The sequence below is a fragment of the Lissotriton vulgaris genome, chromosome 2_1 (assembly GCF_964263255.1).
Source record: "Lissotriton vulgaris chromosome 2_1, aLisVul1.2, whole genome shotgun sequence".
Taxonomy (NCBI): Eukaryota; Metazoa; Chordata; class Amphibia; order Caudata; family Salamandridae; genus Lissotriton; species Lissotriton vulgaris.
Window position 1 is genome coordinate 1,581,199,722 of NC_141687.1, and position 25,085 is coordinate 1,581,224,806.

Here is a 25,085-nt window from a genome sequence, read left to right on the forward strand (position 1 = left end):
GCAGAATAAACCTGAAAACAAGAAACATTAACTGTGCTTTGGAACTTTCGAATATACCTGGTCTTGAGACCTTTGTACACGTTCTTCCATTTCCAAAGAAGCCTGGGGGGCACCGGCCGCAAGCATATCCAACATAGGGAAGTTTACGATCAACACACAGTACTCCTGGGAAACAAGGTCTATCTGAGCAGGTAGTGAGTTTTGCTGATATATGACCTAGAAAAGGATGCAAGAGGATTTTCATTATTATTTTGTAATGGAAAGTGTTCTATAAGTAGAGAAGAAAATAAATAAACTCAGCTAAGTTCTACTTTTATTTCTTTTGAAATGTGATTACTATAAAATCTCATGAAATCTTATTTCACTGATCGCCTGAAGGAAACATAACCTTTACATCAGCTGTATTTCATTAGGTATAGATTTATTGGGCATCTAATTGCAATATTTCCATTTTGGCTGCCTGGTATTTACCATTAGCACCATAGAAAGTTTACTTATTGAAAGAGTTAAAAGGTTAACAAAGTGAGCATTGAAATAATTCTATGCTGTTTGATAAGTTTACTTAGACTCCTGGGGCCCGATTTACAGAAATGTGACGCGGCACAATGCAGCAAGATAATTTGTCATGCTACTCTGCATCAAATTGAGAGGGCAGGAATGTACCATATCCACTATCATATGGTGCATTCCTGATCTCTCCCTACGCTGCACCCACAGTGCAGCCTTGTGCCAATGCAAGCACCCTTGCACCATGTTGAAACAGTGCCTGCATTACAGACAGGATTATTTTGTGTGCAGGAAGGGACTCCTCCTTTCATGAAAACACTCCTTAGAGATGTTTTCCTCTTTATATGTGTCCTGCAGAAAGTTTTTCTCCTCGTTCCGCCTCCCCTGGGAAGGCATACATTTTATATGCATTCCCAGGGTTTCTTCTCATAGTAAATCTGGAAATGCACCAACATCTATAGGTTGATGTTTGAAAATACACACACTTCACCCATGGAACACTTTCCCAGGGCAGAGTCACAAAAGGCAACGACTCACATTTTGTGATGCAAGGGTGACAGAAACATTTCATTAATCCATCCCTTCATGTTTTGGGAATTAGAACGAGCTTACCATCTTTTCATTATCATACAGCAAGTAGCAATGAGATGTTCAACAGAGTGAGTTCCAAGTTATTGTTTTGTTGACAAGAAACCTTAATCATCTAGATATAAGTATTTTTGAGCAGATAGTATACATGAATCACAGTAGCTGCATGAAATCATAATTTAAATATTTAGCTCAGTGTTATACATGAAAACATATGTTAAATGAGAAGGCATCTTTTGATTGAAGAAACTTTTGTTAAAGAAGCACTGTCTATCAGCAGTATCATAAATGCGAACACTTGTACCATCCACAACCCTCGGTCTGTTTTTTTGCCATTGCATCAACACCTCATCAGGGGTAGTAAGTACTATATAAATACATTTCACAGGGAATTTAGTGCACGAGGTGAAGACAACAAGGCCTGGAAACAGAGGAAGACAACCACTGCTCCAGGTTTGCTATCTGTGCTGAGTACAGCTTGCACTAACTCCTAGGAAATAGATGTCGACAACAGTATTATTTTTTTGTAAATATGTTTTATTGATTTTCAGTGGTAAGAAACGGCAAACAGTTATAGTACTTTTGAGACATTCAGTTATACAGTCATTATTGCAGTTCTATCATCACCATGCAAACAGTACAAATTCATTCAACATCCCCCTGCCCCTCCCCATGTTGCCTCCTGGTATCGACGTATGATGGTGGTATAGGCAAGATGTGGTCTACTGTTTCTAGTTAATCCTGCGAACCAACAAATACCTCTATAGGCACTGGGGGCCTATTCCATTATCAACAGGCATAGTAATTATTGTGGCAGGGGTACCAATAATCCATGAGATAAGTGTCTGCTATTAGAGGTGGTCCAGCTGGTGTTCCCAGTGGAGAGGGACCTGGTTGCACCATACTATCCACTAATGTTTCCCAGGCCCTGGCCATTTCCACTGAACCCCAGCCAAATCTAGATTTTCTGAGAAGCACTGCCCCTTCGTAACCAGCCCATCTCACAAGTTCCCTTCGCAATACTCCCATCCAGGCCCATTCTGAGATTTCTAACTGTGGGTAATCTCCAGATATGTAAGTAGGAGGAAGTCTTGAAAAAGATGTAAATTTACAGAATCTCTCCTCATGCCACCACTGGGCGCACAGGGGTAGGAGTGCCAACACAATGATTGCACCTTCTGGGTTAATGAGGCCATTTCTAAGCTCGTTTGACGACAACTGGAAACTGAAGGAGGATGGTAGGATAAATGCACTCAAATTGTTCTTTGATCTCAGAAAAGCTGTCAATATCACTCCAGTTAAAGTGGGTGATTATGTTATGATTAGAGCTCCTTTTGGTAAGAAAGCGTCAAGCTTGTTTAAAAAACCACACAAGGTCATTAAAGTTTTAACCAATGCCATACAAAGTGAGTATTCCTGCATTTGGAATCTTAACAAAGTGGTCGTCATCAAGAACAGTAAATTAATAGCTAATGAGGGTGTTAGTAAATCTTTGATCTCGTCATCTTCAGGTTGCACCAAGTCATCTACAGTTGATGGTGAAAAGAACGTGAGAAGTCAAAGAGAGAAAAGGTTTGTCAGACAACCATCCAAATTTAAAGACTTTGTGATGATGTAGTTAAGTTTTTTTGCCATCCCAAAGGGGGAAGGTTTGAAGTATTGCACTTTGTATTATTATTCCTTTTCTTGTCATGTAACTTTCACCTGTCATGTATAGGGTTGAGTAGCACCATGGTAATAGAACCTGGTGTGAGGACTATGTATGTTGTTACTGTCAGTTTTACCTGACACAGCCTGCTGGATGGACGGGACCTTTTGTTATTCCATTAAACTTCATCTTTGACCATACCTTAAAGAATAGTTTCTTCCTTTTACTTGATTTTTACACTGTCCATCAACAAGCTCTACTCTATATGTTTTTTTCTTTTTCAAAGTCTTAAAAAAAGATATTTGTGTTTGTCCTCCTCATAATTATAAACCCGTGGTTTAGGCTACCATTAAAGCCCAGCTGAACTATCGTATTATTTTTTCTCGGTCTAACTATCTTATTCAATGAGTGCAAATCACTCAGAATGTGGTTGTCTGCTTGATTTTGAACATCACAGATACGTATACTCAAAGAGCTTCGTTTTTGTCATTGTGCACTACTTCAAGTTAGAACTCTTTACACCCTGTGCCTTTCCTCATGTTAAAATGCCTCTCAGGATTTACTATTCATGATGTTAAAATTGTTTCTCTTAATGTTAAAGGTTTGCGATACTATTCATGATGTTAAAATTGTTTCTCTTAATGTTAAAGGTTTGCGACATCCAGTTAAAAGAACGAACATTTTAGACTACTTGGGTGCTTCTAAAGATGATATACGTTTTATTCAAGAAACACATGTTGATGATAGCATTTTACAATATATGAAAAAAAAGTGGGTAGACACTATAGTTTCATCACCTGCCCTTGGTAAAAAAAATGGGGTTGCGATTTTCTTTGCAAAGAGATTACACTGTCAGATTATTAATAAATTCACAGATACAGAAGGTGAATTTATTGTTGTTAAAGTTAAAATTCATGACTCCACCTTCTTTTTACTTAATATCTATGGCCCCACAGCTGATGATCCTTCGTTTTGGTCTAACTTAGCTACAGAAGTTTTAAAGTTGGGACAAGTTCCTTTGATTGTTGGAGGGGATTTTAATGTAATCATTGATCCGCTACTTGATAGACTTTCTACTACCAAGTTTAGACCCCCTAAAGTTTTTCATGCTTTTAAATCTTTCCTTAGTACAACCAAACTGGCTGATGTATGGAGACTACATTTTCCCACTGAAAAATGGTTTTCCTTTTTCTCTAATCCCCATAATTCTCATTCAAGGATTGATTATTTTTTGATTTCACCTTCCCTACTTCAGTCAGCTACAAATCCTGTTATAGGCACTATAGATATTTCAGACCATGCTTTAATTTCTTTTGTCTTAAATATCTCTTCTACTTTTACCAAACAAAATAGATGGCGTATGAATTCGAGCATTGTCCTTACTGATAAGCATAAACCTAAACTATTGCAGGCTATACAAGACTATTTTTTATTCAACCCTGAAGATTCCACATCAATTGTCACCAGATGGGATGCATTTAAGGCCTACATTAGAGGTACCACTATTTCCATTATGGCTCATGAAAATAAACAATTTAACGCTAATATTAAACATTTGGAAAAGCAAATTGCTAAATTTGAACGTTTGTTTATCTCTTCTAATGACCCCCAGTACAAACTTACACTTCAAAAACTCCGCTATGAATTTAATGCCATCCTTAGTCAGAGAGCAGGAGTTCAACTTTCAAAGTCAAATGCTAAATTTCATTTTAATACCAATAGATCTGGAAAACTCCTTGCTAATTACTTACGAATCAAAAGAGATAAGACTCAGATTACCTCAATACGAGGATCTCAAAGCAATGTGGCTATTTCTCATAATGATATTGTGCAAGATGTTTTACGTTTTTATTCTACCCTTTAAAGTAAACCTGACACCTGCTCTGAATCTTTAATTGATTCTTTTTTAAATAAGTGCAATTTACCCCATATTTCCCTATCAGATAGAACAGGTCTAGATTCTCCAATTACATCTGAAGAAATTCTGCTTGCCATTAAGTCACTTCCCAAGAATAAATCCCCAGGTCAGGATGGTATCCCAGCAGAATTTTACAAAGAATTCCAATCTCATCTTCTCCCTTATTATTTGAATACTCTTTTCTCTCACTTTAGCTCCTCTGGTACTATCTCAGGCTCCTTTACGGACGCCCTAATCATTGTTCTACCCAAGCCTGATAAAGATCCTACCTTAGTTTCTAACTATCGCCCTATCCTTGCTACTAGATTAGCTCCTGTCCTCCATTCCATTATTCACCCAGATCAATCTGGTTTCATGAAATATAGATATTCCGCTAATAACACTAGAACTCTACTACATATTATTGAACAAAGTTCTCACCTTACTTCTCCTGCAGGAGTGATGGCCTTAGATGCAGAAAAAGCATTTGACAAGATTCACTGGCAATTTTTATGTAAAACTTTATTGTCTTTTGATTTTGGTGCCCCTGTTATTCGTATGATTTCTGCTTTATATTTTGCCCCTACTGCTCTTTTGTTCATTAATGGTCACATTTCTAATCAATTTCCTCTCTTTAGAGGAACTAGGCAAGGTTGTCCCCTTTCTCCACTGTTATTTCTCTTAGGTATTGAACCTTTTCTTAATTATATTCGCCTTTGTGATGACATTCAGGGTATTGTGATCAATGATGTTATGGTAAAAACTTTAGCCTATGAAGATGATGTTTTATTATTTATTAATAACCCTCTTTCTTCTGTTCCTTCCCTATTAGACATTATTGCTCAATACTCTATGGTATCAGGTTACAAATTAAATGTAAGCAAGACTGAATTTTTTCCTTTAAATATGTTGAGTACCTCTGAGATGCTCCCGAAAACAGATATTCTTTGGCAATCAACCAAAATTAAATATTTAGGTATTCTATTTGCTTCATCGCTGCCAGCTACATTAAAACTTAACTCTGATTTCATAATTGACTACATTAAAAACAAAACGTCCAAGTGGTCCGCTCTTCATCTCACTTGGTGGGGAAGAATGGAATCTATAAAAATGAATATAGCGTCTAATGTTTTTTTATTCTTTAGCTATGATCCCCACCCAATTTCCTCTCAGTTTTTATAAAACTGTTGACACACTCTTATCCAAATTCCATTGGTCTAACAAAGTCCCTCGTATTGCTTACAAAAAGTTAAAAATTCCTAAGTCCTGGGCTGGTTTTTCCCTGCCAGACTTTCGCTATACCATAAAGCTTTTATCTTAAAGCAGAGTGCCCTTTGGTTTAATACTTCACATATGGTAAAACCTCCAATTTGGTTGGATATTGAAGCATCCATTGTACGGCCCTTTTCTCTACCTTCATTGATGTCAATGTCATCCACAGCGAAGGTTGTTCATCTTTCCTCTATCATTAAGTCCTCCAGATTGATAATTAATGACTTAGATTCTAATTTTGAATAACCCCTACTCTCCACAGTCCACTTGTCTTTATGGCACAGTGCGCTACTTAAATTGAACAGAAACATCTTGGATTTCAAGAGGAATTTTATATCTTAAAGATGTATTTAATGGTAATGCTTTTATTCCTTTTGAACAGCTACAGTTAAAGTTTGGTATCCCAGCTACTGACCTTTTAAAATATCAATTTTTGTGTAACTCTATTTTGGATTCCTTCCCCAATGGTATTCCCTCTTCCACCACAAATGACCTATTAATTTACCTCACAGCTGTAACATCGTCCCCTAAAGCTGTCTCTGTTTTTTATAAAAAACTCTCCTCCTCACAGGGCTCCAATGTTCAGATTATTTCGTCGTTTTGAAACAAATGAACTTTCCATCTCCCTGTCTGATGACTCATGGTCCTCTATATGGCTTGACAGTATCTCTGGCTGGCTCCCAGTGTCCCTTTATCAAACCAATGCTTATATTTTATTTAACACTTTATGGACTCCATCACGTCTATTCCATGCAAAACTGTTACTTTCTGATGTTTGTTGGCACTGCAACGCTAGCCCTGGTTCACTTCGCCATATGTTATTTGAGTGTCCAGTTATTATGAAATTTTGGTTGGAAGTATGGAATGTAATTTTGAAAATTTTACCTTTACAAGATGATATTTCCTTTAATGTATTAATTTGCAAACCGATTGCCCTAACTCATCCCCTTTCTGAGTCAGAGGCAAAATTGTTTAATTTTCTAATCACAGCTGCCTTAAAATCCATTACTTTCTGTTGGAAAGATGCTTCTTCTTTTTCAGTCCAAGCTTGGTGGTCATGGATTATCTTTACGAGAAGAGGTGCGCAACTTTCTCTTAAAGGCGTTACTCATAATCCACAATCATTTCAATCGTTTTGGTCTCCTATTGATTCATATGTTTTGCAATGATATTGTTATACGTTTTCTTATGTTCTATTTTTACATTACATTTTTACTGTAACTCTGTAGTTTATGAATTCACGTTCCTATGACATGTTATTTCCATCCCCTCTCCCTCCCTTTCATCCTTACCCTTCCTCTTTAATTGCGATTCTCTTGTATTATTATATGTTAATATTGCGTATTTTGATTGAATGCATTTCATATTGGTTATTTGATCGCTTACGCTTGTAACTTCCTTCCTCTTTTTTGTATTGTACTTATTCTTTTTCATTTTGTCTTAAAATTTAATAAAATCTTTCTGAACATAAAAAAACATGCCTCTCATGATCTGTATTCCATGGTCAGCTAATTTCATTTGTATTCCTTTCATCCAATTTACCTGATATGGTACCAGATCTTTCACTTACCTCATCTCCAAGGCAGAAAATGCTCTTTTTTAGGGTCTCAAAGTAATTCAATCTTTTCTACTTTGCTTCAGCAACTAAAACATACCTATTTACCATATTGCTGACTTCCGTTTTTCCTAAGTACTGCTGCCCAGTCTTTCGGCAAGTGCCTTAGAAATGGCAAAAGAACTCAATCAAGCTGGTTGCTATCAATTTTTTTCTCAGGCAGCACAAAGTTCACTTTTAAGAAGTTATGTTTCAATAAAGGAGAGGGGAGAGGAGTTGGCCTTAGGACTAAGGTGGTTGACCTTGAATCCAGGGAAATGGATACGAGTCTCAGCAATGACGCTGAACATCCTGTGATTCTGAGCAAATCACTTATTGTCCCCATGCCCAACAAAAATGAATGGTCCTCATGTAAAGCACTCTGATACCCGATTTGGATCAAGTTTACGCTATATTTTACTTTTTCTTTTTTTTAAGTCATCCAAAAACTATTTTGAACATTGGATTATATTTTTTAAACTATGTAAAAAGAATGAATCACTTTTCTCATATGTTCGCATCATAGGCAGATATGTAAAAAACTGACTTTCTTTACTTTTAGGTATGTTTTCGGAAAATCATACCATACCTCACCAAACAACTTCTTGACCATTGTTCACTGTGATGTCACACTGTTCTCAATGTGGGTTATGTCAATTTTTTTATATATTAGGTAGTCAGTCCGCTGGGCTTGCAGGACACTCTTTTGGGTGACATGCTTACTTCATCAAAAAAGGTTTTGTACATTAAAAGACACTCAAGCCTGCCAAGTGTCCTGCAGGGTTGTTAAACCACATCCCAGCCAGATGGCACCAATAGCTGTCTGTCCTATATGTGGGTATTTGTAAACACTGCAGCTCAAGAATGACATTTAAGTTCCATGCCATTGGTGCATTTGATGAGGATTTACTTCGGATTTACAACGAAGAATATAGACCAATTGGGTCATCCCAATCTTCATATTACCAATTTAGAGTTTGAATACACACATCAGGATACTGAATGGCACTAATATTTGATAAAATCGGGTCCAGGAACATGTGACTAATATGGGATTAATATAAAGGGAAGGTGACTTTACCACTATGATATTTTAGAATATTTTAAAAGCAAAGCAACTAACATTTCTGAATCTTACCCATATTCACTTTTGTTGTGTAGGAGCATTATATTACAACATTTTACCAAAGCAATAAAAAAATTATTAAGCAAAATGATTTAATTAAAATCATCGTTTGAGCAAAGCCTCACTGGTCACCATAAATCTTTCCAAGGTTCTGCAAAAAAACATCATAGTAAGGAGATGTCGTTACCTCAAGGGGGAATTGTATTACACCTGATAGAAAGAGGCCAATTGCATAGTAAGTAACCTAGCTGAGCTCAGTCCTGAGATAATATGTCTATTCTCAGAGCAGGTACGCTGGACGCCCTTGAGAACAATTAACTTTAGAGAAGAAACCACTGAACTGCAGGGAGTGCCTCTTAGGAGTGCTGCCGTACTAAAAGTGAATTTCTAATGTACATTCAGACTAGCACAGTTCTAGGATAAAGCTGTGCAAAATGCTCAAGAACATGTGCACCTCTCATGGTGAAGAAATAATGTCAACCTGAGATTTTTAGGGCCACATGCATCAGGGTATTTAGGAATCGCAAACGGTGCGAATCAGTAAATTCGGCCGTTTGCGATTCCTAAATATCTTTTTTGAATGCATCAAGCATTTTTGGTAAAATCGCTATTTTTAGCGAATTCCAAAAATGCGATTGCTTTTAAGGAATCGCAAATTTGCGATTCTTTAAAAGCAATGCATGATTGCTTTTGAAATTGCGAATTCGCAATTAGGGGGTGCAAATTACCACGAGGGTGAACCTCGTGGTAATTTGCGAAAAAGTTTTAAAATGCACAAAATTGCATTTTAAAGACTGTCATGTCACAGACACACATGTCCTTAGGACATGTGCGTGTGTTACATGCACTTAAAATGCATTTCAGGGGTGCAGGGGGGGTCATTTGGACCCCCCATGCACCCATGGAATGCATTAACATTTTGCGAATCGCTAATAGAAATTCGCAAAATGTCAATGCCTTCCCATTGATTCCTATGGGCCTTTTGGCCCATAGGAATCAATGGGAATTGCGAAATCGCAATTTAGAATTCGCATAATCCTTGCGATTCGGTAAATATTGCGATTTTCACCGAATCGCAAAAATGATGCGATTTAATTGATGCATCCCGTTTTGTGATTCCTTATTTGCGATTCCCTAAAAATCGCAAATAAGAAATCGCAAAACCTTACAATGATGCATGTAGCTGTTAGATCCTTCGAGGGGACTCAAAGTGGCTTCTCAGGAGCTCTCAGGGTAGTGTACTGTGCTGAGCGGGCCCCTGAAGCATACGTCCCCCCCCCTCATTCTGTCCCCCCCCTCCCTAACTCTGAGGCATGGCCCAGTCCGTTAATAAATGGGCAGCTAGGAAAGAGCAGGGTTGTGAACTTGAGATTGAAATTGCGAATACCTTTGGGGCCGTAGCTGTCGGCCAGAGAAACCATGTGGTGTTTGGCTGAGTAAGAACAGTGCCCTGAAAATATGGATGCAATTGTGCCTGAGTTTAATGTACTAGCACAGGGACATGCAGTGTTGACATATTATGATGCGCTTCATGTTTTACAGAGCAGTGCTGCGATAAGGAGCTAAACAACGCGTGAAACAGAATGTAATGCACTTATATTGATCACCTTATTTAATACATGAATTGCAGAATGTCAGGGTCCTGAACAGAAATTGATATGGTGCCAATAACATGCAACGAGGAATGCAAGGAAAATTGTGCTTCCATCAACTGTTACAACATCCCTGCATATGAAGTCTAACCTATGTATTAATTGCCCAGCTGGGCTGGTTTATCCTCCACATTGCAGGGCGGCAGCTTGCTTCCCTTTGGGGTCAATTAGAGTGTGGAGGTCTGCTGTTCAGCCAGTTTGTGAGGATGGGAAAACAATCAGATGCAGAGAAAGCTGCTCTTTGACAGAAGACCAGGGTCTAGTTGAGCGGAAGAACAGCCACAGAGAAGCACCTTGTTTCAAGATGGTCCATGACTTCACTGTTTAAGGAAATTAAACTTTGGGGAATATTTGCAACAGAAGTGGTGGAACACAGCATGAGCCTCCTTGGCTTAACCCCTCTTCTCAAATGCAGTGCTGCACCATATTTACAACAATATGGTGCAGCCCTGCAATTCTCCCTGCACTGGCGCTAAATTTAACTGCTTAGTGCTGATGCAAGCACCCTTGCACAATAGTTCAAGGATGTCTGCTTTGCAGGGGAAGATTGTTTATGTACATGAAGGTGTCCCTTTCTGCACATAAACAATCTTTAAATTGTGTTTTATAACTTCTAAGTGTGCTGAATAATGCAGCACACATAGAAGTTGCAAAACGTCATTTTTGTGAATGATTGCTTAGGTCCAAGAAAGGACACCTTCCTGCACATAAACAATCAATGGCATTTTGCTGTTTCCATGTGTGCGGCACAATGCAGCAGACATGGAATCCGTAAAAATAAGGAGAAATTAAACATTGCGTGAGGGTAAGACCATGTTATCACTGGTCTTAATTTTGGCACTGCGTCAATTTACACCACCCTTGTAAATATGGGGCAGCGTCAAAATGAATCGGAATTGCAGTAGAATGCCCACCAACCTCTTTTCACACTAATTGTAGCGTGAAAGGGGGTCTTATAGAAAAGGCAGCATCAAGCCTGGTTAAGTGGCTTAATGCCGCCTTGTAAAAAAGTCGAGGTCCCCATGGTCACCACACCGTTGTGGTGGCAATAGGGGTTTGTAAATATGCCCCTGAGTTCACAGACTACCAATTGGGACGTTGCCATCCTGAATGTATTGACGGTTCAGATGAAAGAAAGTATCAACAAGCAGGACATCCAGCTGACTGCAGCCAAGGCATGACATGGAAGACTCTACATACGGAAAAAAATAGATGCCACTACCTTGCCTGTCTAAATTTTGTGATGAAATTGAATTGATAAATTTAAACAATGAATATTTGAAACAACGTTCATGCCGCAATGACGAGAGTAGAATCCTGAGAGTAGCAGAAACAAAAGGCATGAGCAATATAGAAATGTATATGAAGCACTTGCTTTAAGCTTATTCCAACAAGAAGCGTTCTTTTCTGGGTACGCTCTTGAGAAAGCACAAAGGTACCCAATGCCATTTTTACTCACATTTTGCTCCCACAAAACAACAGCAGAACCGTTTGAATACATGATTAAGTGACATTAAACCTGTTTTTTCAAAGAAAATGTCTGCGTTAACCAAACATTACTTAGGAGATGCCAATTTGAACAGGTTTGATCAGGGCCTTTGCAAATAGGCAGCAATGGTGAACCAAATTATGAGGAATGATTGACTAATTTATGCAGCAAGAAAATGCAAAGTATACATTGTTATGAAACACATTATGTGACAGCTATATTATATTATTTTATCCATGTAAAATATATGGAATGTAAAAAAGATTTCAAATGCCGTGAAAAATGCTAAAGTTTTTTATGAAAGTAATGGATATGTATTTAGGGGATGTTATTGAAAATATCTCTCCCCAACAAATAATGATTTTGTCTTGTATGGAAAATCAGGAACAGAATTTTAATACTACTTGCCTTTGTAACTCAAGAAGTAAAACTTTTAGATGTGTGCACATTTAAGCTTGCTGTCTGGCAAGTACAGATTGCCCATTTCCATGTAAAATAAATGTGCCTCTGACAACAGGGTCGCCAGTGTAAAGAATACTTTTTTTGCATAATGAAACAAAGAAGGAATCATTATTTTCCCCTTGTTTTTGTTTACATTTATGTTAGACCTGTCAGCCTTATGGTGTTCTTCACCCAACCTGTTTGCCTTCTCCCCTCCTATTTTGCTGAATTTGTTTTTGTTGGCTTAAGACTATCCCCCAGATGCATCAAGCATCCATTTTGCGATTCCTTATTAGCAAAAAGTAAGGATAATCTAATAAGGAATAGCAAAATGCCATGCATGAAGAACTCGCTTTAAAAAAAATGATTTCTTAAAATTCCTTAATTGCGAGTCGCAATTAAGGAATACCTCCCCATTCATTCCTATGGGCCTAGAGGCCCATAGGAATGAATTGGGAGACAATCTCAATTTGCGAATCTCAATTAGAGAATCACAAATTGAGATTGTAATTTCAAGGGTGCCAGGGTGTCAAAGGACACCCTGTTGCACCCCTGAAATCTGCATATGGGTACATTTAGCACACACACATACCCTAAGGGCATGGTTGTGTGTAAAATGGAACTTGGAAAAATTCACTTTAGTTCATTTTTCAAAGTTTATGCAAATTACCATGAAGTTCAACTTCATGGTAATTTGCGCCCCCTATTAGCAAATCGCTTATTTTTTTACTTTAATGCATTGCATTTAAGGAATCTCAATTTGAGATTCCTTAAATGCAATAGCAATTTAAATATTCGCAATTTTGCGATTTCTTAAATTGCGATTTTTGCATCTGGGATGATGCATCCCAAATGCAAAAATAATGGTCGCAAAGCGATTTTAGCTTGAGGCATCTGGGCCTAAGTGTGCTTTACAACTGCTGACCACTGCTAAAATGCTTGTGATCACTCCCTAAAACATGTTAATTTTGGTTTACACCCAATTGGCAGATTTAATACCTAGGACCTGCAAATTAAATGCTAATATGGGGCATGCAACTGATATTATGCCATCCACACTAGTAGCATTTTTAATCATATCTCAGGTATGATATTGCTGCCTATGTGCAGTTTTAAACTGCCAATTCATCTTGACAAACTAAGGCTTTGAAAAGCCCAAAACACCCTTGTTAATACATATGTCACTGCTAGGGTAGACCTTAAGTAGCCCATAGGGCAGGGTGCATTGCATTTAAAAGTTGGACATGTGCTTTACCTTTTACATGTACTGTTAGTGAAAAAGCCCCAAATTCAAATTTCACCACTGTAAGGCCTAACATTCTGATAGGGTTACCTTATTACATGTAATAAGTGATCTCTTTTGTTTTTGATTAGGTATACATTTTGTGTGATGTCTCATTGTAATTTAAAACCCTATTTAACAGTAAACTCGGATTTTAAGTCACAATCCTGAAAATGGCACTTTTAGAAAGCTACACTGTTCTTATCCTAACCATTTGGTGCCTGCATCCTGTTCCTGGGTCACATGTCTGTGTTATTTACTGTTGAAATGTGGGTACTCCTCCCAGATAGCCACATAGTATAGGGAGGACTGGCCATCCAAACAGGATGGGAGGGGGACCTGTGTACAGCCCAAAATTGAACTTCAAAGGCACTACCTCATCTCACAGACAAAGAACTTCACACTAGCCTATTGTGACTGCAAATAGCCTGTGACCAGGCCAGGAAGGCAGGAAATTCCAGACACTCATGTGGGGGGGAAACTCCAGACGTCTCTTCCACTTCAAATATAGCACCAGGCTTTATGGCGGCCTTCTCATTATACCGTGGCATGAGACAGGGTTGCTATCTGTCACCGCTGCTATTTACGCTAGCGATGAAGCTACTGGTGGTGGTGCTGTTGCAGAGAAGACTAACAACCTGGGGGATCTCAGTGGGGAACACTATAAATACGATCTCACTCTACGCTGTTGATGCCCTGGTGTAATTGTGAGATCCAACCGCAGTGATGCCAGCATTGTTGGTGGTATTGTCAGAGTTTGCAGCGGCATCTGGACTCTCAATTAATGCCCAGAAGTCACAGCTTGGAGGTATGGGGGCAGTGGCTCCCAGGTTGCTTCCGGAGCTTGTACTGCTGTGAAGTTCAGAGAGTGTGCACTTTCTGGGGATTAGCATAGCCACTGAAAATCAGTGATTCGTGGACATGAATATTGGTATGGTGGTCACTGGGCTGATTTATGAGTTATTACTTTACTTTTCCAAATTGGTGTAGGATTTTTCTTGTCTTGAGTTTGCACTTTATTACTGTTTGAGTGCTGCATACATTCTCTACACATTGCCTTTAAGTTAAGCCTGAATACTTTTGTGTCAGGCTACCAGAGGGCTGAGCACAGGTGTTGAAAGCTGGCACTCCATACAGTGCACTAAAAGGAAATACACTGTGCAGATACACTGATACACTGATAGAAGCCAGGAAGACGCTAGTACATGCACTTGTTACTTCACGTTTAGATTATGGTAACATATTGTATCTGGGTGCTACAGTCAAAAGTCTTAACCAGCTTCAGGTGATGCAAAATGCGGCTGCTTGGTTGGTCCTTAGGCAACCGAGAAGGGCTCCTCTTAAAAGAGTCTTGGACGCTCTTCACTGGCTCCCTGTCAGGAAGAGAATTGTGTTTAAGGCCCTTTGTACATGTCACCGCATCACCCAAGGTATTGGTCCTAGGTACCTGCAGAGTCTCATTACTGTCTACAGGCCCGTACGGTCCCTTGGATCTAGTGGGACTGGCCTGTTGGTTGTCCCTAAAGTTAAGAGGGCCAGGATGGGTGGCAGATCTTTCCAGCTCTCGGCGGCCAGGAGCTGAAACAAACTCCCTCTCGAACTTCGGTTGGAACCCTCCGAGACCAGGTTTAGAAGAGAGCTTAAAACATACTTGTTCCTTTATTGATAACCCTAGGCGTTTCTAGTCTGGGCATGAGACGCTATGATCTCTCACTTACTATAGCGTGGGGACACGCCGGTGGGCGTAACCAGGCACTTTATAAGCTTCCTTATTATTATTATTAGAGTCTCCGGTGGTATACAGAGGCGAAAATAAATAAGACTAACACTCTATTTGTGGTAGTTTGGGCAAGCAGGTAGGCTTATCAGAGGGTAGTACTAAGCATTTGTTGTACTCACAGAGACAATAAATGATACACACACACAAGAATAAATATGAGACCAGATTGTAAAAAAAACATTGATTTTTACATAATTTGTCAGACCAAGAACTTCATTCTAAGGTAAGTAATTTTTAAGATATGAATTTTAAAAGTTCGCAAAATAACACACTTGTGTGCAATTACGCACCATAGAAATGGGAGAAAATATGAAAATGCATATAAAATCATACTTTTGGATCGTGAGGTTCACTTTCCACAATGTACATTGTACGTCTTGCGCATGCACATGCACTATATGTACAATGTAGTATTTATTTTAACCCTTTGCGTGCTGGTGACAGAACCACTCCCCCACCAGCCACGGATGCGCTGTGCTAATGACTCAGTGGTTCCGTCACGGCCTGGCTGCCACGCCTGCGCGGCAGCGATTTTGTGTTCTATTGAGTGGGCGGGGCCGTGACGGAACCACTCCGTCACTAGTACAGCTACATGGCTCGTGACTGAGTGGTTCCGTCACGAGCATGGCAGTGCCGCGCGGTCCCCCTCCCCCCTAGCGCTCCGGCAGAATTACCGCCGCAGCCAAGGTGTTAATGAAGAAGGACGCAAGAGGAGCAGAAAAGAGAGCAGCCAGGCAGGAGAGGTGGCAGAAATGTAGGTAAGTGCCTTCTTTTATCATTATTAAATAATTTGGGATGGGGAGAAAGCAGATAACTCCGCTCCGCCACGGAAGCAGAGTTTTGTCTACCTCCACATTCGCAACGGAGCTCGGAGTAGACAAATTGCCCAAACTCAGCTGGAAGAGTGTAGTTACCCACCCAGGGTGACATTTTGTCAAGGAGCTTGGAAAGTTTGTTAATTCATTTACCTCCCTTGATAACGCTCAGACCTCTGTTAAAAAAGGTTTTCTCCCCACAGGTTTTTCAAGGGGCTAGCCATGGCAGGGACAGCACGGCCGGACGGGGTACCCCCCAACCCTACTCCAGAGGGCAATGCTCCAGGTGTGGTAACAGTTACCAGGACCAAACGCACTTTGCAAACTTCTACCCTACCAGGGGGCAGCGCTTCAGAGGAAGAGGCCAGACGGGACAATCCGCCAACCATATTGCCGGTGAGTGTGCAACCTTCTTACGGGGTTCCAGTTGGGGGGGCGATTAGCTTGCGTCACCGGAGAATGGCGCAATTTAACGTCAGATGCCTGGGTCTTGCAAACCACATAAGGATTCCATATAGAATTTTATGGAAATCCATACCAGTGGAACAGGCCATGTCCAATCCAAATCTCTCTAGGGGTGTATCAGCAAAATGTTCCTAGTGAACAAAGCCGGCGGGGGTCGATGTCCTGTGATAAATTTAAACCAATTCAATGAATTGCTGGTATATTGCCATTTCAAAAAGGAGAAAATCCACCTCCTGCTAGATGTCTTACGCCCCTCTGATTGGATGGCCTGCTTCGATCTCAAGGATGCGTATCTGGTGATACACATGTTTCCTCCACATCAACATTTCCTGCAGTTCCTGTGGCGCCAGCAGGTGTTTTAATTTTAAGTCTTCCCATCAGATTGTCCTCAGCTCCCTGGTGCTTCACCAAGGTTCTCAAGCCTGTGGTGGAACACCTACAAGCCTGAGGCATCCAGTTTTCTCCCCATGGGTTCTCCAATGGGCTGGCCATGGCACGGACAGCTCGGCCGGATGGGGTACTCCGCCCAACCCTACTCCATAGGGCAAGGCTCCAGGTGTGGTAACGGTTACCAGGAACAAGCGCACTTTGCAAACTTCTACCCTACCAGGGAGCAGCCCTTCGAGGAAGAGGCCAGACGGGACATTCCGCCAACCATATTGCCGGTGAGTGTGCAACCTTCTTATGGGGTTCAAGTGGGGGTGCGATTAGTTTGCTTCACCAGAGAATGGCGCAATTTAACGTCAGATGCCTGGGTCTTGCAAGCCACGTAAGGATTCCATATAGAATTTTATGGAACTCCATACCAGAGGAACAGGCCACGTCCAATCCAATTCTCCCCGGGGGTGTATCAGCAAAATGTTCCTAGTGGACAAAGCCGACGGGGGTCGATGTCCTGCTATACATTTAAATGAATTCAATGAATTGCTGGTATATTGTTATTTCAAAATGGAGGGAATCCACCGCCTGCAAGATGTCTTATGCCCCTCCGATTAAATGGCCTGCCTCAATCTCAAGGATGCGTATCTGGTGATACCAATTTTTCCGCCACATCAACGTTTCCTGCAGTTCCTGTGGCGCCAGCAGGCGTTTGAATTTTTAAGTCTTCCCATCAGATTGTCCTCAGCTCCTTGGTGCTTCACCAATGTTCTCAAGCCTATTTTGGAACATCTTTGAGCCTGAGGCATCCGCCTTATCGTTTATCGGGACATCATGCTGGTCTTGGCAGAGTCATTCACTCAGCTGTCGTGCAACCTGCAGACCACAGTAGACCTCTTAGAGAGCTTGAGGATTGTAATAAAGGAAGGTGTCGGACTTGGCCCTTTTTGGCTAAAGTTCCTTAAACTTTTTGCTTTCCCCTTAGATCTTTTTTCTGACATGGTGTTGCCAACTTAGATGCTTTGGGCATTTTGCCACTGCTAATCAGTGTGAAAGTGCAAGGGCTCCCTGTGTAAAGTATAATGGTAATTGGTTGTCCATGATTGGTATGTTTGCCTTACTAGTAAAGTCCCTAGTAAAGTACACTATGTGTGACAGGGTTGGTAATGCAAATGCTACTAGTGGGCCTGCATCACTAATTGTGCCATCCACACAAGTAGCCTTAAAGAGAGAACTCAGGCCTGCCACTGCAGTGCCTGCACGCAGATTGTCAAACTGCCATATTGCCCTGACAAGTGCACCTTCTTGCCAGGCCTTCCTCTTCCATTTCTATGCACATCAGACACCCCTATGGGAGGTCCAAGGTACCCCCTGGGCAGGGTTCAGTGCATATTAAAGGTAGGACATGTACTGAGGTGTGTATCATGTCCTGACAGTGAAATACTCTTCATTTCATTTTTCACTGTTGAAAGGCCATCTAGACCATAGGACAGAATGGGGAGGCTGTGTAATATGTTTTCCAGCCTATCTTCCCAAAGGCTTATGATGGAGAGGTGAGGTTTTGTGTGCCTGAACTCACAATGTAATAACACATCTTTTTGTGAAGTTGGTTTTTGCATTGTGTGTTTAGAAACCACTCTTTTAGAAGTGGCTGGGTTGTGTGATCTAACATTTCTGTGTGTCTCTGCCTGGTTGTGGATTGACTGTCTTGATTTGAAAGTGATAGGATCTGGGGAAAGTCTTGACCCGGGGGAGGAGGTGAGACAGCAACAGGCTGACCTGCATCTGGAGTGTAGGGGGGAGGAGTAGCCCCTAGAGGTGAAGAGGCCTGGGTTGCTGCCATAAAACAATGATCACATTGAAAATCCAGATCCCCACTAATCAAAGGAAGCAGGTGTCACTTCCAGGGGAGTCTCAGCGACGCTGTGTGTGTGTGATTTTTGCAGCCTGAGACCCTCGTAAGAATTGCCCTGTGATAATGGGCACCTGGAGTCCAAGTGAGTCTCAGCGATGCTGTGTGCATGTGCTTTTTGCAGCCTGAGCCCTTCGTTAGGATTATCCTGTGATCGTGTGCACCGGAGTCCAAGTGAGTCTCAGCGACATTGTGTGCGTGTGCTTTGTGCAGCCTGAGACCTTTGAGGGGATTGCCCTGTTATCGTGTGCAACTGGAGCTCAAGTGAGTCTCAGCGATGCTGTGTGTTTGCTTCCTGCAGCCTGAGACCCTCGTAAGAGTTTCCCTGTGATGGTGGCCACCTGGAGTGCAAGCGAGTCTCAGCGATGCTGTGTGCGTGTGCTTTTTGCAACCTGAGCCCTTCGTGTGGATTGTCCTGTGGTCGTGTGCACCGGAGTCCAAGTGAGTCTCAGTGACACTGTGTGCGTGCTCTTTGTGCAGCCTGAGACCTTCATGAGGATTGCCCTGTTATCATGCACACCCGGAGTCCAAGTGAGTCTCAGCAAAGCTGTGTGCGTGTGCTTTGTGCAGCCTGAGACCTTTATGAGGATTGCCCTGTGATCGTGCACACCCGGAGTTCAAGTGAGTCTCAGTGACGCTGTGTGTGTGTGCCCTGTTGCAGCCTGAGATCTTTGTATCACCAGCGGCCCAGACCGGCAGCCCCAGAGGAGCTGAACTGCCAGCCCGCCGTTGCCAGAGCGGGACTTAGAACCAACCCCGTCGAGGGAGGGCCGGAGTTCCACTGCCCAGAACCCCAAAGTTGCATCGGAGGCCCAAGTCGCGGGAAGAGGAGAGCAGAGCGAGGTTGCATCCCCCAGGTAACGCTTAGCGATGCCTGGGGCGGGGTGCAGACTGGGAGAAGGACGCTTGCACCTCTCCGATTCCACAGCACGAGCCTCTGCATCGGCTCGTATCGCGGTCCATACTTGCCAAGGAGAGGCAGTACTGGGTCCAGAGTGTGGAGCTGCACTTTGGTTTACACCATACCCATGTTGGGGGCATCTGTTGATGGAATCAGATCGCGTGTCAGTACGAGTGGCGGAGAGACCACCTAAGGCACCGTGATTGGTGCTGGGAGTGTATTACACATCGCATTATTCCTGCATTACAAACAACCTGATTGTCATATTACGCATTGCATTATTTCTGCATTATGAACTACCTGATTGTCATATTACGCATTGCATTATTTCTGCATTACAAACTATTGATTAGTGTATTTCGCATTGCATTATTTCTGCATTACAAACTGCCTGGTTGTTGCATTATGCATTGCACTATTTCTGCATAACGAACTACCTGATTGTTGCATTACGCATTGTGTTAGTTTGCATAATGAACTTCCGGATTGTTGCGTTATGCATTGCATTATTTTGGCATTACGAACAGCTTGATTGTTGCATAAGGAACTGCTTTATTTTTACATTGCAAAGTGCCTGATTCTTGCATTACGAACTGCATAGCATTGCATTAGGACTGCAGTGGATCATTTATAATTGCTCTTTAACATCGCCAGAACTTACAAGGGCAGGCTGGCCTAAGAGCTATTAGGCCAGGAGGAATATAACAAATACGCATATTTTGGATTTATATCATGTGGTCTCATTGTATATCTTTTTATATAAATGTATACTTGTTTTATGAAACTCGTGTGGAGTCTATTTGTGATGTCATCATGGGTTACTGAGAGCGTGGTTGCAAATACTTTACACACTTGCCTTGAAGATAAGCCTGGCTGCTCATGCCAAGCTACCGAGGGGGTGATCGGGGGCTATATGAGAAGGTGTCCTTCCTTTCCCTGACGTTGAAGCAAGGGTCACTATTTGGCCTAATGTACCTACCTCAGCCAACTAGCGACACCCAGGTCTAACAGAAAGGAAAACCCTTCTAGTCCTGTCCCAGTCAGCAACCTTCTTGGGGTTCAAGATCAACTCTGCAACTTCCACCCTCAGTTTACCTTCTCGGAAAATGGCAAAAATAAAACACGAGCTGTGCCGCACGTTGGCCATACCTTGCACTACACTGCAAAGGATTGCGCGCCTTGTAGGCCTCCTATCCTCTTGTATCCAGGCCATATTCACTGGGCCCTTACACTATCGAGCCATGCAATGACTCAAGGCGACCCATCTCTGGAAGGGTCTCATGTATTCCCAGATGTAAGAGTTCACGGACAAGGTGAGAGAAGAGATCTCATGGTGGCTCGCCCACATGGAAGCATGGACTGGAAGAGCGATCTTCGGTTCTGTCCCGGACCGTGTGATAGAATCGGACACCAGCAGATCCAGTTGGGGTGCACAATGTGGCAATTTTTCCTCAGAAGGATCATGGTCTCCTCAAGAACAATCGTTACACATCAACTGGAACTTCTAGCGGGCTCCATTGCGGTCAGATATTGGACGAGGGGCAGAGCACAGTCTTGCGTGTTACTAAAGATGGAAAATGTGTCGACCATCAGATACACAAGCCATTTTGGGGGTTCATGCTCCAAAGACCTCACAGACCATGTGACCGGGTTTTGGCAATACTGCCTAGAGCATCAGATTTCCGTGACGGCAGAATACCTTCCGGGTCAGGAGAACTAGGTGACAGATTGGCACTCCGGCCACCTGTGGGACTTTAGGTAGTGGAAGGTGGACCCGGAAGTGTTTGCGTGTCTACATGCAAGATGGGGCCCATTCTCAGTGGACCTGTTTGCATCCCGCCTGGACCATCAGTTGTCCCAGTTCTTCAGCTGGAGACGGGACCCGCTGGCGGCTGCAATGAAGCCTTTCTGCAGGATTGGGCTTAGAAACAGGGATATGCCTTCCCACCCTTTACCATTTTTACTCAGACGGCTCAGATCAGGCGCCAGCGGGAGATGGTGATTTTGAGCACCCCGATTTGGAGATCTCAAGTGTGGTTTCTGTTTGTACTGGAACTTTCCTGTGATTCTCCAATCGAACTCCCCCTGTTTCCACATCTCCTTCTCAATCCGGACAGGGCTCCCCACCAGCCAGTCCTCGACTGCGCCCTCACCCTGATGGCGTGATGGATTACTGTAGGGATGATAGTTGGTACCAGGACTTTCAAACTTGGCTCAGAACCTCCTTGAGCAGGCCTGGGCGGACAGCACAGTCAAGAGATACATGTTAGCGTGGACCCGATGGACACGTTGGTGTCCTTATGTAAAGCCGTGAGAACTAAAATATACAGCTAAGGCCACAAGTAGTACAACAACGTAGAGGGGCATTTGACACCAGTAAATTCATCATACTATAACTTTACAATTATTCACATTATCTTCAATTATCATAATATGACGCAGCTAAAATTTGCACTCTAGCCTGACATTCGTGAGTAAAGAGATTAAAGTCGCAAACCTTTCTCCTTTTGCTATACGTAGAATAAGAGGCAGTTGCAGCACGCACCTTCCAGTATTTATTATAAGAGGACAGATTGGCAGGGGTTGCAATGAAGGCATATGCGAGATGAAAATTACAGTCATTGTATGATTGCACAGCACCCATTCAGAACCAGAAGGCAGGGTTTGATATCAACGAGGCAGAAACCGGGAGGCGCCTACCCGGAATATAGTTCAGCTCGAAATGCTAACAATGCCCACATTCACCTACTGCAGAGCAATTTTAATAATACACTACTTTCTCTTACTCAGCGTAGATTTTGATTCATTCAAGAACCACCGCGACCTTAGAGTCTTGAAAGTGATCACAATGGCTAATCTTAACATACCAGTAGAAATGATCTGCCATCAACCTAAAGCCTCAAACAGGCCTTCTGAAATCAAAAAACAGTGGAGAGCAGCGAAAAGTGACCAGATGACTGAATGGATAAACTGATGAAGCATGTTAGCAAGAAAAAGTGCTAATAAAGACCATCAAGGTCAAATAGATAATAGACTCGACATCATTAAATAGGAAGTAGTAACATATTCCCCAATATGAAGATGTAGTTAAAGCAGTTGACCTGCAGCTCTCCAAGACCCACTGCGCTAAGCCAGTAAGTAGGATAAACAACAAAGAATGACTTTGCATGGGCTGTTTTGACGAGGAATATTTTCGTACAAAAAGGTCTAAACCAAGTACTTAATAAGCATATGGGTCCCACATAATTCTTGAGATAGAAATCAGGACATAAACCATCATCATCATTACAAATATGTAGCAGGATCTTGGAAATGTTGTCACAAGGCAGGGGAGAGGATGTGGCCTAACGGCTAGAGCGGTCAACCTTGAAGCTGGTGAACCGGGTTGGAGTCGCAGAAGGCGCTCAACATACTGTGGCCCTTATTTATGAGGCCTTGCGTCAGTTTTGCGCCGCCGGTGTGTCACTTTTTGTGACGCACCTGCAGCGTAAAAAATGCGCAGTGTTGTGCCATATTTAAAAAGTGACGCATCTAGTTAGATGCGTCACTTTTTAAACCCCTGCGCCACATTATGCCTGCGTCAGGTATAATGTATGCAGAGGGGGCCTTCCCCCGTAAAAAGCCTCGTACCAGGACATGTACCAGGACAAGGGCATCTCAGTAATCTTGGTTCTTTTAGATCTGTCTGCAGCGTTCGACACCGTGTCACATTCCATCTTGACTGAGCGGTTGTCGAACGCTGGCATTAAGAACAAAGCCCTTGCCTGGCTAAGGAGTTTTCTATCCGATCGCACCCAGACTGTCACCATGGGTGCATATCGTTCAGCGGAGATGGAGATATCAAAAGGGGTGCCCCAGGGTTCGTGTTTAAGCCCGACCCTCTTCAACATTTATGTGGCACCCCTGGCAAGAGTGATGCGTAGGTACGGGTTTGTCCCAGTATCCTACGCTGATGACACCCAGCTCCTCTTCCCCTTCAAAACCCTCTCCGCTGAAGTAAGAAACTCCTTCTCACTAGGCATGAAAGCAGTGGCGCACTGGATGTCCTCAAACTGCCTTCAGTGCAACGTTAGCAAGACGGAAGTCATGCTGTTCGGAGAAGCCAGGATGCTATGGGCCCCGGATTGGTGGCCACAGGACTTGGGAGCAGCTCCAGAACCCAAGCAGATAGTGAAAAACCTGGGGGTCCGTCTGGACCAAGAACTATCATTAAAACAGCACTCCAATTTCATCTCGGGTTCTTGTTTCCATACCATCAGCCTGCTACGTAAAGTCTTTCCTTTACTGCCAGATTCCTTTAGGAGGACGCTAGTACAGGCACTCGTGCTAAGTCGGATCGGTTACTGTAATGGCCTGCTGCTTTCTGCCAATGAAGGCGTGTTGGCTAAGCTCCAGGTCATTCAAAATACAGCGGCCCGCCTGGTTCTGAATGCTCCGCCAAGAACTCCATCTAAACCCCTTCTTGAGCAACTACACTGGCTCTCAATCCGGCAAAGAACAAAATTTAAGATAGCCTGCCTGATACACAAATGTCTCCATGGACAAGGGCCTGCATATCTGGAAAACAAATTTATTCCCTACATTCCATCACGGACACTAAGATCAAGCAACAATCTGCTCCTAGTGGTGCCCCGCGCTAAGAAAGCGAGGCATGGGAATAAAGCGTTGTCAATTGCAGGACCTACATTGTGGAACAAACTCCCTCTGTCCCTAAGACAGTGTACTGAGCACTTAAAATTCAGAAGGCAACTGAAAACTGTCCTATTTAAAAATGAAATCTAGCATCTGCTCCAATCTACATCTTCTGTTTAGTTGGCACCATAAGCGCAGAGATACTCCATCTGGAGTTGATTCGAGCGCTATAAAAACCAGCAAATAAATAAATAAATAAATAGTGACGCAGTGAAATCTATGAGATTTCACTGCGTCACTTTTAGGATGCTGTTGCGTCAAAATCTTGCGCCTGCCTCACAGCAGGCATTAGACTGACGCAAGCCCTTTCACATGCGGCTTTCCCCATGTGAAAGGACGCATTTCTGGAGTTGCGTCACTTTTGTGACACACTCCAGCAATGCGTCACTTTTGCGCTTACAGATAAGTCAGAAATACTGACGTATCTGTAAGTCCTTGCAACATGATGCGTCATACATTAAATATGAAGCATCATTGGTGTCGCAAGGAGGGCGCAGTGAAAAGTGACGCATCGCTGTTTTCACGCAGCGATGCGTCACTTTTCATAAATGAGGCCCTGTGTTTCTTGGCAAATCACTAATTATCCCTGTGCCTAACAAAATGAATGGGTCAGTCTGTAACGCAAGTCTGCTCATTTTAAGAGCTC

At 42.3% G+C, this 25,085-nt stretch overlaps 1 protein-coding gene across 1 annotated transcript in view; it reads right to left on the reverse strand.

Annotated features, from left to right (window-relative positions):
- LOC147732932 (von Willebrand factor D and EGF domain-containing protein-like) overlaps nucleotides 1-25,085 on the reverse strand; it is a 1,979,930-nt gene that overhangs the window by 464,471 nt on the left and 1,490,374 nt on the right. Inside the window, exon 20 of the mRNA XM_086955141.1 lies at nucleotides 58-216. Coding sequence (XP_086811267.1) covers nucleotides 58-216 — 159 coding nt within the window. The remainder of the gene's footprint in view (nucleotides 1-57; nucleotides 217-25,085) is intronic.